Genomic DNA, 18,235 nt, shown 5'->3' with positions numbered 1-18,235 from the left:
CCTTCCACCCAGCGTTCCCCCAAGTCTCCCGATAGAAATGATACCTCACTTGTGTGGGTAGGCCTAGCACCCGCGACAGGAAATGGCCCAAAACACAACGTGGACACATCACATTTTTTCATAGAAAACAGTGCCTACCTGTGGATTTTGGCCTCTAGCTCAGCCGGCCCCTGGGGAAACCTAGCAAACCAGCGCATTTTTAAAAACTAGAAACCCAGGGGAATCCAAGATGGGGTGATTTGAGGGGCTCTGACCAGGTTCTGTTACCCAGAATCCTTTGCAAACATAAACATTTGGCCCAAAAAACACTTTTTCCTCTCATTTCGGTGGCAGAAAGTTCTGGAATCTGAGAGGAGCCACAAATTTCCTTCCACCCAGCGTTCCCCCGAGTCTCTCGATAAAAATGGTACCTCACTTGTAGGGCCTAGCGCCCACGAAAGGAAATGGCCCAAAACACAACGTGGACACATCACATTTTTTCACAGAAAACAGAGGTGTTTTTTGCAAAGTGCCTACCTGTGGATTTTGGCTTCTAGCTCAGCCAGCCCCAGGGGGGGCAGAAATGGCCAAAAATAAATTTGTCCCCACCCCCCCAAACCCCCCACCAGGAGCGACCCTTGCCTACGGGGTCGCTCCCCCTGCGTGACATTGGCGCCAAAAAAAGAATTCCCAGTGCCTAGTGGTTTCTGCCCCCTTGGGGGCAGATTGACCTAAAATCGGCCAATCTGCCCCCAAGGGGGGCAGAAATGGTCTAAATACAAGTTGCCCCTCCACGGGAGCGACCCTTGCCTAATGGGTCGCTCCCGATCTCTAAAAAATACAAACAAACAAAATAAAACACAAAAAAAAAAATTGCCCTGGCGCCTAGAGGTTTCTGCCCCCCCTGGGGGCAGATCGGACTAATAACAATAGGCCGATCTGTCCCCGGGTGGGGCAGAAATGGGCTGAAATAAATTTACCCCCCCCCGAGCGACCCTTGCCTACAGGGTCGCTCCCTCAGCGTGACATTGGCGCCAAAAAAAAAAATCCCCGGTGCCTAATGGTTTCTGCCCCCTTGGAGGCAGATTGACCTAAAATCGGCCAATCTGCCCCCAACGGGGGCAGAAATGGTCTAAATACAATTTGCCCCCCAGGGGAGCGACCCTTGCCTAATGGGTCGCTCCCCATCTCTAAAAAAAACAAACAAACAAAAAAAAAACACACAAAAAAAATGTGCCCTGGTGCCTAGAGGTTTCTGCCCCCTGCGTGACATTGGCACCAAAAAAAAAATCCCCGGTGCCGAAATGGTCTAAATACAATTTGCCCCCCAGGGGAGCGACCCTTGCCTAAGGGGTCGCTCCCCACACCTAAAATAAAAAAAATTATCCCTGGTGTCTAGAGGTTTCTGCCCCCTCTAATAATAGGCCGATCTGCCCCCAGGAGGGGCAGAAAAGGCCTTCCAAAAAAAGCCCCCCCCCCGGGAGCGACCCTTGCCCAAGGGGTCGCTCCCTTATGACAATTAAAAAAAAAAAAATCCCTTGTGTCTAGTGGGCGTTTCAAAAGCCGGATTGCAAGCAATCCGGCTTTTGAAACGCTCGGAGAGACTTCAAAGGGAAGGAAATACATTTCTTCCCTTTGAAGCCTCTCCGAGCCTCCTCCACTTCGATCGGGCTGGAAGCTGAGCTTCCAGCGCGATGGGGGAGGCTCTGTGATTGTCAGCACGCGCTCGCGTCACAGAGGGGGTGGGGGGGGAAGTCGGGGGTGGAAGGGGAAGGGCTTCCCCTTCCATCCCTGCCTTGGGGGGGTGGGTAGGGAGCACAGGGGGGGAGCGCTCGCGCTCCCCCCAGTTCCCGGGTGTAGGACGAGGTGACCTCTTCCAAGGCAACGGTGAGGTTAAAAAGTGTAATGTCTAATTGGCTTATATCCAAATGGCATAACTTGACTTACTTATAAATTCCTTGGAAATGGTACTAGGGGTACCTAGGGCCAGTAAATTAAGTTGTCCCTCATGGCTGCAGCATTTGTTGTGCCACCCTGAGTGTGACAAAGTGAAACGTCTCCCACCCTACCACTGAAGACTGTAACTGCTAACTCCACTTTGTCATTTAAACTAGTGGCAAAGTCGAGACTTCCCTTTTAAGTATATGTAAGTTATCCCTACAGCAGGCCTCTTGAGTCTTAAGGCAGGGTGCTGTATATTAAAAAGTAGGACATGTATTTTTATATGTCCTAACAACAAAGCAGGGCATATGTTTTATATGTCCTAACATTTAAAATACCAAATTGTTGTTTTTACAGTAGAATGACAAGTAGCCCCATTGGTGAGTACAGGGTTACACACTGACAACTCAGCTGTGCTAACTACTGAATGGGACTACTAATGTTTGTACTTCAAGGTATCAAAATAATCGTTACCTTACACCTGACTAGATGTCCAAGTTATTTTAATGTAACTTTTAAGAATAAGGCAAGTTTGGAAAAGTTGCCTCTCTGTTGTCCACGTTTTTCAGTGGCCATTTGCAGATGCTGGCCACAAGACAACCTTCTGCTCTCCTGGAGAGAGGTGTGAATGGCTCCCAGGAAAAGAAACAATAGAGGCCTGCTGTTGGAAAAGGTGTCACCACTCCCTGGCAGGAAGCCACAAAGGGTTTGAGCCCAAAAGGCATGCTTCAAAGGGAAATGGTCTTTGAGGGGCAAGTAGAATGCCGCATCCCCAGAGGACACTTTCTGGGCATAAATCCGGCACCCCTGGCACCCAGAACTCAAATCATGTCTGCACTGGAGAGAGGACCAAAGAAGGACTGCCCAGCTGTTTCCTAAACCCGACATAGGGTGGCTGTATCAAAGACTGGAATGCACCTACTGCTCCTGGGCTAGTAAAGAGATTACTTTGATTGTGGTGCTTAGCTCTATGAAAAGTCATTCATGACAAAAGAGGTGAACTCCAAGAGACAGTCAGCTGATTTCCTGTTACAGCTACAGGGCCACAAAAGCTGAAGTAGCCACCTTGCCATGTCAGTAGCCACAACTGCTTGACTGCCTCTGACCGCTGATATTTTACTTTAAAATCTATATGTACAGAACCATCCAGTCAATTTTGTTCATTTTGGTGTCTAAAAATTCATAAAAATAAGATCTATTTTTTATTAATTGGTGTTGGATTTCTTTAGTGTTGTGTGACTTTCTTATTTCGTTGTTTTGGTACTTCTAAATACTTTAAACATATTCCTTTGTTTAAGCCTGACTACTTGAAGCCACAGCTACGCAGGGTTGAGCTAAGTTTTAACAAATGAGCCTGACTGGACCCAAAATAGTGTGTCACACACTGAGGTCCAACAACCACACCACATAGTACAGCACTTTCTTCACAGAGTTAAAATTGGAATTATAAATTGGGTGTGAATTGCACCCAACTTGGGGTTTTCTACACATGATCTGTGACTGGGGAAACATGCTGCAGATTGTGAAAGCAATTGTGAAAAACTGTCACTCTGGTAATAGATGGAACCAAACATGGATTACCTGTATTTTGTGGGTTCATCGTGACTAGAGTATTTTAACAGATTCTATTCATGCAGTTCCTCAAATTTTTCTAATGCAAGACATATCATAAGTTGTAAAGAGAGGCCATGATGCCTAATTTTTTCCCTTGTTGCCAACCAAGTTAATTTAACCAGTTACTTGTGTTATCTCAACTAAGAGTTTGGGACATAAAAATGATTTTCTGTGCCACAGTTTAAGGCAAAGTCTAAGACCATTTGCTAGCTTCTTTTAAACCTGGTCATGATAAATAACAGCCAGATAATCGGATCAAGTAAATGATCATCAAGTGCTAGGTTTAACCTTGAGAGATCTTCAGATCAACAGACCACTCACAACTCCATATTACGGAACCAATGGAAGTTGTCAATTTGTAATGTAATTTAGACAACAATAGTTATGTAAAGAAGACATTTTGATGCCATAGCTTTAAGATTAAATGCATGCAACCATTTCAAAACAACTTGGAATGTGTTGTCCTAAGAAAGATAATTCTAGAATAAATGCTTACATACTTTTAGCTTTCTGAACTTCTCCATAGGATTGTCTTCTCAGAAAGTAAGAAACAAGGAGGTGGAAAAAGGTCTGCTGCTCCAATTAGTTTCAGTAAAGATGGTTTATTGGAGAATCCAGCAAATGTAGAAAACATGTGATGATAACTTTTGAAAAGTTGATATCTATTAAATGGTTTTGCTAATATAAATTCCATCCTTTAAGTATCGAACCAAATCATCCTTAGATTTAGCCACTCTTGGTTTATACCCGCTAGAACATGTCACTGCCAGGATTTAGTGTGCAAAAAAGCAACTTTAAGAAGCATCCCAAGATAATATTTTCTCAAATCTGCAATGTCTTGCAGTATGAAAAATGAATAGATTTAATTCTATATGGGTTCTAATCTCAACAAGAGTCAGAAAACACTATGGGGGTTATTACAACTTTGGAGGAAGTGTTAATCCGCCCCAAAAGTGATGGTAAAGTGGCGGATAAACCACCAGCCGTATTACGAGTCCATTATATCCTATGGAACTCGTAATACGGCTGGTGGTATATCCGTCACATTTGGGACGGATTAACACCTCCTCCAAAGTTGTAATAACCCCCTATATCATCACGCCCGGAAATTCCAGGTGGTAACCTTCATCATCTTGGAACAATAAAAGAATGGCAGTTGCATCATGCTGTATGTGCTCCTATGCATGGTGATGCACTGCTCCATGTGCATGCATGGTGATGCATGTATGTGCATATGTCATAATGCTGGGTGTCATGACACACTCACATGTGTGATGATGCATGGACATGCATGTCATTGTTTTTTTTGTTGACGCTTCACATTATAAGGGAAAAGCATCTTTTTTTCTCTTTTCGACGATATTGAACAGCACCGGCAAAAAACATTGGTAAAGTCAACAGGTTTGCATTGGCAACCAAAAGCAAGATCCATTGGCTTTGCTGATGCTTGTTCTATTAACACAGTTATGTTTTGATCCAACCCTCCCCGCCACCCCCATGTCTAGTTTCTATGACCTTTTAAACCTTGCATCCATGAGGGAGCATTGGACATACACAGATTAAAAAAGGGAAAGCACTCACCACAAACTTGCTGCTCTTATTGCCCGGTGCGCTGGCAAAGGTGATCTCAAGGTCCAAAGGGAGGATAAGGCTCAGTATTTCCTCTTCACCATCCTTCTTCATTACAATGGACTCCTCACAGTCCACAAACAGGGTCACTTTGTGGGCCTCCAGGTTTAGGGCTACCCTGGTCCATTGCATCTCAGTGAAGGGGGAACCTCCAGGAAAAAGCATAGAGGCAGGTTGCATGCCTGGCGCTGATCGGTACTCCAGCCTCAACTGGTTGGTGCGAGTACTTGAGAACAGCTGAATCAGTGGGTGTCCATCCCGTTGCAGAGCAGCTGGAGACAGAAAGGAAATAAGGGCTGACTCAGTGCCCCGTGCCTGCTTAGCCACAAAGTGAAACCCCAGAGCACCCTGCATGGCGGACAAGAGGTAAACAGAATAATCCCATGGGAGGGTCAGATGCGGCACGCGCTGTCGGAACTTCCAGGCTGGAACCCCAGGCTCTGGCCCCTCCACTTTGCTTACACCTTTCACTGAACGAGTCACGTTGAGTGCCTCCAGGAGATCAATGACTGCAAAGAAAAGAAAGAAAGATTCAATTCAATCAGTATTTACTCGAACAATTCCTCCCATCCACCGTGAGCCCTCTTGTGAAAGGGCAAGATAGCTCCGTGAGTCAAGCACCTTTTGCTCAGGTCTTCAAGTAACCTCTAGGTTTGAGGCTTATTTCATCCAACTCAAACTTTCCTCTTTTTGAGGCCAGTAAAACGACAAAGGCTGTTGTTTATTGATAAGAACTCAAAAAAAATGCCAATAAACATTCAGGTGACAGTGTGTGCTTTACAGAAATTATCAACAATAATTATAATTCAGATTTTTGACCCAATGAGCAGTAAAATCCACTTAGGCTTTCAGGCTATATACAATGAACATGTGTGAGGAAACTTTAAATATAATTTATTTCAATATGTATTATTTGCATTTTTACCATTCTGAAAAACAGACTGGGTGTTACTAATCAGCTGCCCTAATAGTGTCAAAGGGTGTTTAAGATGCTTTCTTTTTTGTTCTCCACTGACAGCACAGCTTTTGCCAATTCCTATGTGATCAACAGAACAAGAGTTTTAAGAAAAACTAATGAAAAAGGGCTTTGGCTTCTCCTACAAGTTCCTTTTCTAGAACATTCATGGAGAAAATGTGTACTTCTGTTTGAAAAGAGTGTTTGTACTACATTTTATATTTTGTTGGAAAGCTTATGATCAATATAGCAGACCTCAAAATGTTATGGTATCAAGCCATGGATGTCATTTGTCAGAGCCAGCTTTGTGATTTGGTATTCTGAAAAGTTATGACAAAGTAGAAGGCCTAATGTATTTACTTTGAAAAACATATATTAATGTCTAGAAGCCTGTAATGGTGGATTGCTAATAAACTGTGGTAATAATTATACATGGGTACTTTGTTACATGACAACTTACAGATTACTGCAGGAGGCAAGGATTTTAGCTACCTGCTCAGATTAATCGTTGGAGTACACAGTTTTCACTATCAGAACCCTTGTTAGGTATATTTAATATACATACTTGTAATTTTATATCTGTATGCTAATGGTTGCCTCGTGGAAACACCTGTAATCAATACAGTAGGCCTGAGCTGGATACGGTGACAATTCAGTGATAAACCATATAAACCTCATTGGTTTACAGATCAGATGCCAATGGTGAGACCTATTTGCTGTGAAATGTTACAACCAAGTCAGTAGGACCTGCTTATTTATAGTAGAAAACACATTTTAATGCCAATAGACCTTTAGAAGTGATTTGTTATTATGCTAAGATCTACATTTTGTTGCACAGAATCTTCTAGTGTTGGTTATCTCCTCTGACAAGTTTTGAGGGTACAAGATACACTTTGTGATAATTGCCGTTAGAACGTTTTAGGATACCATGTATATCGCTTTGCGGCTGTAATTTTGTACATACTTGTAATTTAATGACTGATGCTTTGTGGGAAAGCTTATGCTCAATACAGTAGGAGTGCATTGGATATTTTAACTAGCCAATGACAAAGGCTATAGATCTGATTGGTTCACTGGGAAAAGTTACAACAGATGCTATAGGTCTGATCTGTTTATCATGAAGGGTTACGACATAGGCAATAGGCCCAACTTATTTTTTGTGAAAAACATAAAAACCAATAGGCCTTTAAGGGTCAATTGATGTTACTTGTGTTAAAGCCTGTAGACAGGGATTCCGTCAGATGGAATCATCAAGAGATTTCTGTAGCAAGCAAGGGATTTTGTGTTGCTTTCCCTTCTAACACATTCAGGGGGTAGAAGATTTCACTCTCTCAGTCTCTATTAAGTGTTTTAGGAGTTGTATATTTCTTTGCCTACTGTAACATTGTGAACATTTTTTATTTCATTACAGTATGCGTGTTGGTTACATTGTGGAAAAGCTCAGGCTTCGTTCAGTGAGACTGAGTTTTTTTCATGGGAACAGGTCAACAATGAGGGCTATAGATGTGGTTGGTTCATTGGCAAATGTTAGGTCCCATGACATAGAACTTATCTGCTTATTATGAAAAGCTGTAACAAAGGCAGTAGTCCTTACTTATTTTAGTATGAGATGCATATGTTAAAGCAAATAGGCCTTAAGGGTGGGGTATTATTACACTGTGGTAATGCTTGACAGCAGGTATTATGTTACATGCAATCTCAAATATTTCAGGAGTAGGCAAGGGGTTTGATGTTAGTTAGCCCTCTCTCACAAACAGTAGCAGTAGGTCTGTACAGTGATATTCCCATTTAAGTCCTGTTAGGAGGGGTTGTATAGTTTTTTTCAAAAAGTATTCGTTTACATATTTATATTTTATGACTGTAAGCCTGATGGCTGCCGTTGGGAAAATGTATGCTCAATACAGTAGGACTATGTTGGTTATGGTGACAAGTCAATAATTAGGTATATAAGTCTAACTGGTCCATTGGGAAAATGCTGTCAGATGCTATAGGTCTCAAATGTTTGTGACGAAATGTTACATTAAAGGCAGTAGGCCTGACATATTTATTGTGACAAACAAATATTAAAGCCAATATGGTTTATGGTGGATTGTTATTATTTTGTGGTACAGCTTCTTTACAGGCATTTTGTAACCTATAACCTCACAGATTGTCTGCTGGTCACTTTCCCTGACAAACTCTTATGGTATAGGTTTGGTAGTGGTAAAATCCTTATTAGGTCTACATTGGAGGGTTGAATATTGTTTTTCAAGCTGTAACAGTGTGCATATTTGTGCTTCTATGCATCTATTTCTGGTGGTTGCCTTGTAGCAAAGCTTATGTTCTATACAGTAAACCCCATTGGTTTTGTTGGCAAGCCAATGATAACTTCTTCCAAATAAGGCCTTTAATGTTGAATTGTTATTACACTGTATTCCACTCCATTGACAGGAATTTTGTTACATGGAATCTGTACTGTAGTATGCAAGAGTGTTGGCATGTTATACGCCTCCACCCAAAGTCTACATGTCCTTGGGTTAGAAGATTTGTGTTTGAGAATGCTTATTAGACTTATAAAGGGTTATATATTGTTTTGATGACTGTAATTTTATACATGCATGTAGTTTTATGCTAGCATCTGGCGGTGTGTATTTAAGTATTTTTTTACACAGCCTGACACATAAAAGGACACTGGGTCACTCTCTTCAGGCACGTTTGATTGTCATTCACATTATGTTTCCACACAGGACAATATATAGTAGTGGAAATTAACCAGCACGTTTCAGCCATTTGCACAATTGCCTTCTAAGTGACATAAGTTTGCCAGAAAATGTGTGCACATCTACCTGAAATTGAATGTGCTTCTGCATCAGGGCTTGTGTGCCAGTAACTTTAGTTTTGCATTTACTCCTCCTATAGGTTCCATGCCAGGCAGCACCTTATACAGTTCTACTGGGCTACTCATTTACTGCTTATTTCATCTACAGTGCACTGCATTTAATGTTTCTAAACCTGGTGGCCACCTGGAAGGGTAGGTCCTTAGCGTTTCATTGTTTACCATTCTAAGATGAATGCTACATTTAGAAACAACATGTCAAACACCTTGGATTGGCACAGACATTAATCGCTATACACAAAACATTCCAAGATGGCTGTTCACTGCTGTGTTTATTTTCCTTACTTGCAAGTGAATGCCTGTCATGTTGCGGTAACAATTTTCTTTTTTCTATTTGTATTATTTTACTTTATCTTGCGTGGTTAGGAGAGTGGATGAATGTAAGAATGAATGAGTGCCTGGATAAATGGAGGGATGAGTGATAGACTGCATGTAAGGTCAAGAATTTAGTACCTTTCCCTCGCCAGTAATTAAACAGGCACTTTTGAGTCAAAGCCACACTTATTGCCATAGCCAATGCTTGTTTTCTCTATTAGTTGCACCCGATGTCTATCTCATCCATCTATGGGGATGAGAAGACAACCTGGCAGAGAAAGGATATTATACAATACAGTGTTATCTTGCCGTCCACCAAGAGTCAACCATTGTATTATTAATTGAACAGCCGAGATAGACTTCTGTATGTGCCACTATCAACAACTAGCGACAATGAGGAGATTGGCTTGCTGCATTGCGTTGCATGAAAGGTTAGCAAATCTGTCGTCAGTGTTGCTAAATATAATATGATGACTTTATACGCCTGCAGTCCTTCACGGCTAAGTGTAAAACAATGTCAGTGTGAGGTAAATTGTGACCTAAATGGGCTGAACTGACACGTTCCTGTTTCTCATTTGTAGTGGTTTTATTGACTGATTTTTAGATATATGTTTACATGTACAGAACTTAAAATATTTACAACATTTCTCAAAGGCTTTCTTATGATCCAACATTCATCAATTAGATTGGATTAAGTTAACAGCAGACATGTCATGTAATCATATAAAAACATTTCCAGCAAGTATACATGAATGTATTTAGGCATAAAAGAGTGGAACCAAAACACAAGCACGAGTAGCAACGAGGAGGACTGAAATGCACCTGGACGGTATACACTTTGAAGAGTTTTTCTCCTATTTAAAGATAAAATTAGTAATCTCAATCTACAAATATCTTCCTGACGCTCCAAAAAATAATCCACCCCAGTGCAATACAACAGAAGGTTAGGTATGCTCCTATTTTGCCTACCAAAATCATTTTATATGATGACCTTCTTGTGAAGTCACATCCAGTTTAATCATTGGAGCCAGAGGACAACGAATTTGACAACTGTTATCCTGGTGTTTTGGTGAATTTATATGGCAGCCGTCCTGTGCCAGGGGCACAAATTATGACAAGAGACATTGAGGTTTACCCAAGAAGCTGGCCCATTGTAAAGAGGGCCTGTCCACCTTATACGTCAGGCACTGTGAAAAGCATGAGGGCCCAGGATGTTAACATTTTAAGTAACCATCCTTCAAACTACATTGGGAGTGAACATATATTATAGACCCTTGACTTCTAAAATCCAAGACATCAGACATAAAGTTCTAAAGATGACATCCAAACTAAGTACATGCAAATAGCAAAGTACACTTTCCGGGATATAGTGGTTCAGGAGAAGTATAAGGGGCCTGAGCTAGAGACAGGCTATCCCAGGACAGGAGACACAGAAGGTCCACCAGTGACCTTACCTCCGATCAACGGGTAGATTCAATGCCCTCTATCTAGCAGTACTATTGTTATTATTTCTTTTCCTCAGAGATGTCACCACAAAAGAAAATGAAACTAGGAAATGCCTTTGTTAGGTCTTGCCGGAGACAGCATATGAGCTCTGGCTTGCGAAGATCCTTTGCTCCTTCTAAGAAAAAATACTAAAAAGGATTTTGGGCTCACTCATAAATTACCATTTCTTGGCTTCATTGTTACTCCTGTTTTCTTGTTTCATGCGTGCGCGTCACTTTAGTTTGTCTTTGTGTGTTTGTATCTTGCCTAGATTAAATACTGACTGATTTCTTCATTAGTACTCTTCCACACTGCTTATGCTGGGATGGTGGTGCTTTTTTTTTTGCTTCTTGGAAGACAACTTGATTTTAGGTTGGTGAGAGGTTTGTAGGGTGCACATAACTATATATTGTAAAGCTATTTCTCTTGCAAAAAAGTAATAACTCGCTTTACGATATAAAGTCATTTTCACAAAACGTCGTCTATGAGCCATGAACTTGGAAACATACACCTTTTGAATACACCGCATGTTTGATAATGAATAAAACATCTTCGAAATTATAAAACACGTAACCCATGAAAATTCATTTTGTCTGTGTGTGATTTTACTGATTATGATGCTATAAACATACTCCCTTCAAGAATAATGCCAGACAGTAGGTGTTTTTAAGAAATAACCTTTGTTGCCGTGTTACATTTATTTATTTGTCGGTTACTTATTTCATAATATAGAGGATATTGTAATCATCATCAAACATGCAGTGTTTTCAAAAGTATCGGTTTTATGCTTCCGTTCCTATACCCTATCCACCTAAAACCCTAAAATCACCCTCACCTTCCCTTTACCTCTACCTCCCCCTGAACACTAAAATTACCATTGTCTCTCTTCACATCTACCCCCCCGAACCCTTAAATCACACTTAATTCCCTTGAGCTATACTCACCCCTAAAACCTAAAATCATCCTTACCTCACTTTACTCTCCCACCCCTGAAACCTAAAATAACCCTTACCTCCCTTCACCTCTACCCACCCCAAACCCTAAAATATCCTTTACCAATAAATAAATATCCTTTACCAATATAATCACTCTTAACCCTCTTTACCCCTACCCACACTTGAATCCTAAAATCACCCTTTCCCTTTACCTCTAACCACTACTGAACACTAAATTCACTCTTACTCCCCTTACCTTTACCTACCCCTGAACCTTAAAATCACTCTTACCTCCCTTTACCTCAACCCACCCTCTTCCCTAAACTTATATTTATCTCCATTTACCTCTACCCACCCCTAAACCCTAAAACCACTCTCTCTCCTTTTAGTGCTAGCCATTCCTGAACCCTAACATCCCCTTTACCTTCCTTTGCCTCTACCCCTTCCAAACCATAAAATCACCCTCACCTCCCTTTACCTCTGCCCACCGCTGAACCCTAAAATAACACTTACCTCTGTTTACCTCTACCCACCCTTGAACCCTAACATCACCCTTACCTTCCTTTACCTCTACCCACCCTGATCCCGAAAATTACCTCAACCTCCCATCACCTCTAGCAACTCCTGAACCTTCAAAATCACCTTTATTCCTTTTACCCTAACCTTAAAATCACCTTTATCTTCGTTTACCTCCATGCATTCTGAACCCTATAGTTACCTTTACCACCATTTACCTCTACCCACACCTGATCCCTAAAATCACTCTTTTCTTTTTTTACTTCAACCACCCCAGAACCCTAAAATTGCTCTAACTTCCCTTTACCTTTACCCACCCCTGAAGCCTAAAATCACTTGCGCTCCTCTTACATCTACCCACCCTGAACCCTAAAATCACCCGTACTTCCCTCTACCTTTAACCACCACAGAACCCTAAAATCACACCTACTCCTTTTACCTCTACCCACCCATTAACCCTATATTCACCATTACCTCCCTTTACCTCTCTCCACCCCTAAACTCTAAAATCACCCTTACCTCCATTTACCACTATCCATTCCTAAACTTTAAAATCACTTTTTAAAATAGAAATTACAAAAAATATACTGTATTTAAAAAATACTTAACTCTCCTGAGACAAGACATACCATCAACCCCCTCCTTAAACACTCTCCTGTCTTCACCCTAATGCCACTAATTATTTTGGGGGCACTATTGGTTGTTTTCTGCCCTTTGGTATGTTTGACGGGCATGTCCACCTCTTTTATAGTTTGCCCCCACTCTACTTATATGCCCTATACTTCATGTCTCATCTGACACAGCGCAAGCGCTGTCACTTCCTAGATATTTTGTTTACTTATAGGGGGTTACAGCCCACCCATGGCTCACTGTGTGCTGGCTTCATCATCATTCTCACTTCATTTTGGTCAGCGAGTGCCAGCTTCACTTCCTCTTTGTGTGTTTGCCCCTACCTTGGAGCATGGTCCAAGTACTGCTTCCCTTGTCCAGTGTCTCTTTCCACTGCTTGCTGCAGTCAGAGGTACTTTTATTTATTTTCACTTGCACCCCCATCCTCCCTCCAAATTCCACACTGTTGCATGCCCCGCCACCCCACCTTTCCTGAGTTGTTGCTTGCATAGTCCGCCTGAACCTTTCAAATTTGTTGTTTAGCCTGTCTGCCCATCATCCCATTCCCTCCCCTCCTTTGTTGATTGTCCTCTCCTCTTTCACCAGAAAAAAAGTGCCCAAAAGTCACACCAGTGGGTTTCAAGATGCCTCAAAGATGCAAATGGTGAGGTGCTCCCTGCTCTGCACAGCCTTTTTGACACTTTCTTCATACAGCCCAACATGACAAACTTCAGCACCGAGGTAGGATAATTAAACAAATTATTTTTTTCCTAAAATGTCTGTTATGAATTTGTGAGTTTCAGACATCGCAGCTATGTCATGATCCTTCTGGCTTTTGGCAACTTCAGATTGTTTTAAGTAGATTCTACTCATCAAGCTCATTTATAGATGGTGGATACCATTAATTTTTGTTATTGTAGCTTTATTTTATTTTTGTCCAGCGCCATCAGCCCTTGGCTCACATTACCTGACACCATTAAAAAAATGAAGTATAACTGTATATAATTTCTTATTAGTTTACATTAGCTGACAAGGTATTATGGTCATTTGATGCAGAAAACATTTTTTTGTGAAGTCAGAGAAAAATCCCATTCTAAGAAAACGGATCACTGACCCTTGTGGTCAACGCTCGCCATGTCACACTTATTTCTAACTTTCAGCCATGCTGCACAGCAGTAGCACTGCGGTCCAATGTGACTAAAAAACATTGGCAAAGTCAGCACCTCTCACACAGGCGAGACCTATTGGCTTTGCCGATGTTTGTTTAAGGAAAACGATCAATAATTTAGAAAAACATCAAATGTGGTGCCTGGCTAGGACTGTCAGCCCTTTGGCTGGCTGCTCACTACTCACAGATCCAATGCTGTTCACTTCCTTCCTTGGCTTATGGCTTCCCTATTAGTAAATTCGGTCTGTTTTCATCTCTACAGCTCTGGCTGCGAGGCGGGGATCTGACGGACCAGGAAGAAACGCACGAAACTTGATTGCATGACCAGCCATACCAGAAAGTCCGCTCTTTACCGGTGATGAGTGTGTGTCTGCAGCAGCGGCCCGTGGCCGGGAGCCAGGAGCACACATCTGTAACAGATGTACAGCCCAGGCCAGCGGAGGGGTGGGCGGTAAGAAAGACACAGACAGGATATGTCAGAGCAAGACGGTGCCCCGGGGTAGCGATGAGGTTTCTGAGGACAACAAACGAAGTCGTAGATTCCAAAACACGCAATAGAAGGTTGAACATTCCTCTGGGGTGTGACGTCATCAACCAGGTGCTGCTGCAGCCACGACGTGGGGCCTCGAGGCACGCGGTGGAATGTTAGGGCTGTGGGACCGAAGCCGGCACTAGGGCGACTGAACTCTCAGGCAGTCAGGAATTACGCGGCCAGACCCTAAGGCCGCACTAGGACATGCATGTTGTGGCATCCTAGGGTGGTCGGATCCTACGGCTGCTGGACGCAGGATTTCGGAGAATACGAAGGCCCAGACTGTTGCATTATAGGAGGGCGGGGTTGGGGGTCAGATCCTCGGGGTGCTGGACACAGGCGGCCGGACCCTAGGTAGGTTAGACTCTTATGTGATGGCACTATATAATGCCCAGACGGTTGCACCATAGAGTGGTCAAATCCTAGAGTCCGCGGGACAAAGGTAAGAGGGTATGTGGGAGACGCACCCTGAGATGCCACGAAAGTGCGCTGCTAGTCACAGTTTGGCTCACAAAATCACGTCGCTGGTACTTATGCCTGCTGAAAGGCACAGCCTGTAACATACACATTTTATTGTGTGCAGATAGGTGAATGGGGACCTGCTTTTAACACAGATCCTTGTGTTACTTGCAATTCATAACTTGCAATCAGATATACTGTAGCACAGTGAGCTATGAACCCACGTCAAGAGCTGCAGCAAACTGCAAGGCAAAGGTTTAGAACCTTATTGTTTTTTTTTCAATCCGTCATTATTCTACGGTTGATAAAAGGGTTCTTTTCGAGAGTAATGAAGTCTTAGTACAGACAACCCTAACCACTCCATTAAGTTTTAAATCTTGACTTTGTGTTTCTCCTAACCTTGCACACTTACTATATAATGCCTACCAGTAAGCATGATCTGTGACTCTAAAAGCACGATCTGTGGCTCCTACACCTTGTAACTCTTGTTGTCTTATGTAACATTTCCTGCAGCGGCGGCCCTGCAAATCTCAAGGGGAGCACGGGATGGGGGGTGGTTCGGTGGACGATAGGAACGGGGAAATACTTTAAGAATTAAAAAAACGTACAGTTCACAATGCCACCTCCATGCTTCTCTGCTCTCCTGATGGTGTCCCAGCAGTCCCTGGGACACCAGCACAGCCTCCCCATGCAATCCTGGCACTGCTCCTGTGCAATCCATAGCATGAGAGCAGCAACAGGATTGGTCTGAGCGGCTTGGTCTGCTGCTCAGACACTGCAGGGGAGCCTGTGCAGTTTCTCCAACCTGGCTGTCCAACACAGCCGGGTTGGAAAAACCTAAGTGCGCATGTCTTTTTGGCTGACCTAAGATGGCCGGCCAAGCAAACATGCTCACTTAGGTGCACTCCCCCTCCCCTCTCACTCTTTCTATGGCCCAGCCCGACCCTTCCTGCACATGCTGGCTGAGCCAGCAGCTGGAAAATAAAACAATAATGAAATAGTGTTTTATTTTTCAGCTGCTGGCTCAGCCAGTGGGGCAACGCTCCTTCACCATTGTGGAGGAGCCGCCCCTTATTTCCTGTACAGTTATTTACATACTTTTATGTTATACTATACTGTGTAATGTGTGCATGTGATGCAAAGTGCTCTGCGATCCTATTGGAATGAGTTCCACGAAAAAAATTAAATACAAAAAGTGATATTTAGGGTAATTACTCATAGAGATGCATCTGACATTCTTTTATGCATGCACATGCCTTATATACCGGGTGAAACAAACTCAAAGTCCTGCCTCTATACCATAGTTTCTTTTAAGTACTTGAAGTGATAAACCGTGTGCCTTTGTTTCCATCCATTGCACTGGCATATAGATGTACAAAGAGAGGGCTGATGGCCCTTTAGAACAGGTCTTTGTTTTGGACCCAGCTGGAGGTGAAAATAAGAAGGACCCCTTACTGCCTGCAGGTTGATGTTCAGAATGCAAAGCAGACAACATGCAGGTGCTACCGAATGTGTCCTGGTGCTGGTAAACTACATCAGAACAAATTCAGCACATTTCACTGGGGCCACCCCGGATCCGTTTTATTAATAGCTGCTGGACCCCCCTCATGTTTTACACTGGATCTGACACTAATATTGCTAGACCCCAAGAAAGGAAAACTATCAGATGTTCATGCCATCAGCCTTTCAGGGCCTTAGATGGCGGACCGCCGGATGGCTGGATCGTAGGACAACTGGATAGTAAACAGACTATTTATCTAGTGAGTCAGAAAGTAAGGTGGCAAGAAACCAGGGTTGATGAAAGTAGGGAGGCTGGAAACTAAGGAGGCCAGAAACAAGGGAAGGTGAATGTAGGGAGGATGGAATCTAAGGAAACTAGAAGGGCAGAATTGAGGGGCATGGTCTGAACTTGCTGGGCCCAGGACAACTGGGCACTTGGACATATGGACCTTAGGTCAGAAAGGCCACAGACTGTCAGACAGCTGGATTGTCGACTGGGCAGAACTATGGGTGACCAGATCCAAGATAGGGGACTCTTCACATTCAATAAGTCACTGAAATCCAAAAGTGTATCTAATAATAAAGGGAAGGAGGAGTGTGTTTGTGTTGTGCTACTGCTTTAGGAATATGATCCTGTTTACACAACACTTTGCTCTTTTCTGAGAAAAGATCATCTTAGCAGTAATCGAAACATTGGCATAGGCTATAGGTGTTCCAGAAAGTGGGAAATGATACTGAGATCAAGTTTGCACGGACAATAAGGTTTTACAAAAAGTGGAAAAATATAGTGAGGCCAAAGCCTTTGAAGGACTTCTGCACCTGAATAAAAGAAGCGTCCAACAAAGAACAAACAACAAATCTTGATTTAAAATGAACTTTGGCCATGATTTGAGTGTAAGACGCTGGCTCTTTATGTGATATGTCAATAACTAGATATACCGTGTAAAGAGTCCAGGGGTTCCCCAATGAGTGGACGGGGGCTTGCTATGCAATCCCAAAGTGCTCTATTTGGATTGCAAGACTTCTACAAATACACAAAGTTGTCAATTAGCAAGACACGTCTCAAGAAGGAGATCCACACCAATTTATTAAAATAGCATGTATCTTTATATATGTTTAGGCATCAGAGAAAAATTGTTCAGGTAAATACGTTTTTGAATATAAATTCTTTTCATTTTTGGTGGGCAAGGTCCAAGGCAGCACCAACAGTACACCACCAGCGGCATGGGGGTGGCCGGGTGCATGGTGCAAAACAGCGACGGGTGGCCAATGTGTTTCAATGAAGATTGGTCACTGCAAAAAGAGGCTGAAGGCTCAAGCCAGGAAGCCGTTCAGGCTGAACCAACAGTGGGGCTCAGGCTTCACAATGGTCGGGCACAGGTAGGCTCAACGTTTGGTCCTATTCTCAAGGGCTCAGGGGCCACGAGTGCAGAGGTGTCTTCAGGTGGCAGATTTTTCTCACTGGAGCGGTCGGGTAGAGGGGGGTTTCGTGCAGAGGCTGCAGGCGCCTTCGGGGAGTTTATGAAGATCGAAACCACGATGGACTCAGACTCCTCTGGAGGGCTGGGGGACCTTGTTGGTAGTGGTGGTCTACTTCAACTGGGGCCGGAGGCATTGGGTGCAACTGTGCCTTCAGGTGTCGGGTTTTGGTGGTTCCGGAAGCCACAGAATCCTTTCTTTGGAGTTTGGAGGAGAAAAGGTTGGCTGTTCACAGGAGGTCCTG

At 43.0% G+C, this 18,235-nt stretch overlaps 1 protein-coding gene across 1 annotated transcript in view; it reads right to left on the bottom strand.

The window, feature by feature from the left end:
* The window catches only part of KCP (kielin cysteine rich BMP regulator), a 521,393-nt gene that overhangs the window by 468,842 nt on the left and 34,316 nt on the right, over window positions 1-18,235 (bottom strand). The window contains exon 2 of the mRNA XM_069229392.1: window positions 5,116-5,672. Coding sequence (XP_069085493.1) covers window positions 5,116-5,672 — 557 coding nt within the window. The remainder of the gene's footprint in view (window positions 1-5,115; window positions 5,673-18,235) is intronic.

This window comes from Pleurodeles waltl, chromosome 4_1, assembly GCF_031143425.1.
Source record: "Pleurodeles waltl isolate 20211129_DDA chromosome 4_1, aPleWal1.hap1.20221129, whole genome shotgun sequence".
In the NCBI taxonomy this organism is placed as follows: domain Eukaryota; kingdom Metazoa; phylum Chordata; class Amphibia; order Caudata; family Salamandridae; genus Pleurodeles; species Pleurodeles waltl.
This window is presented reverse-complemented; position numbering and strand designations above follow the sequence as displayed.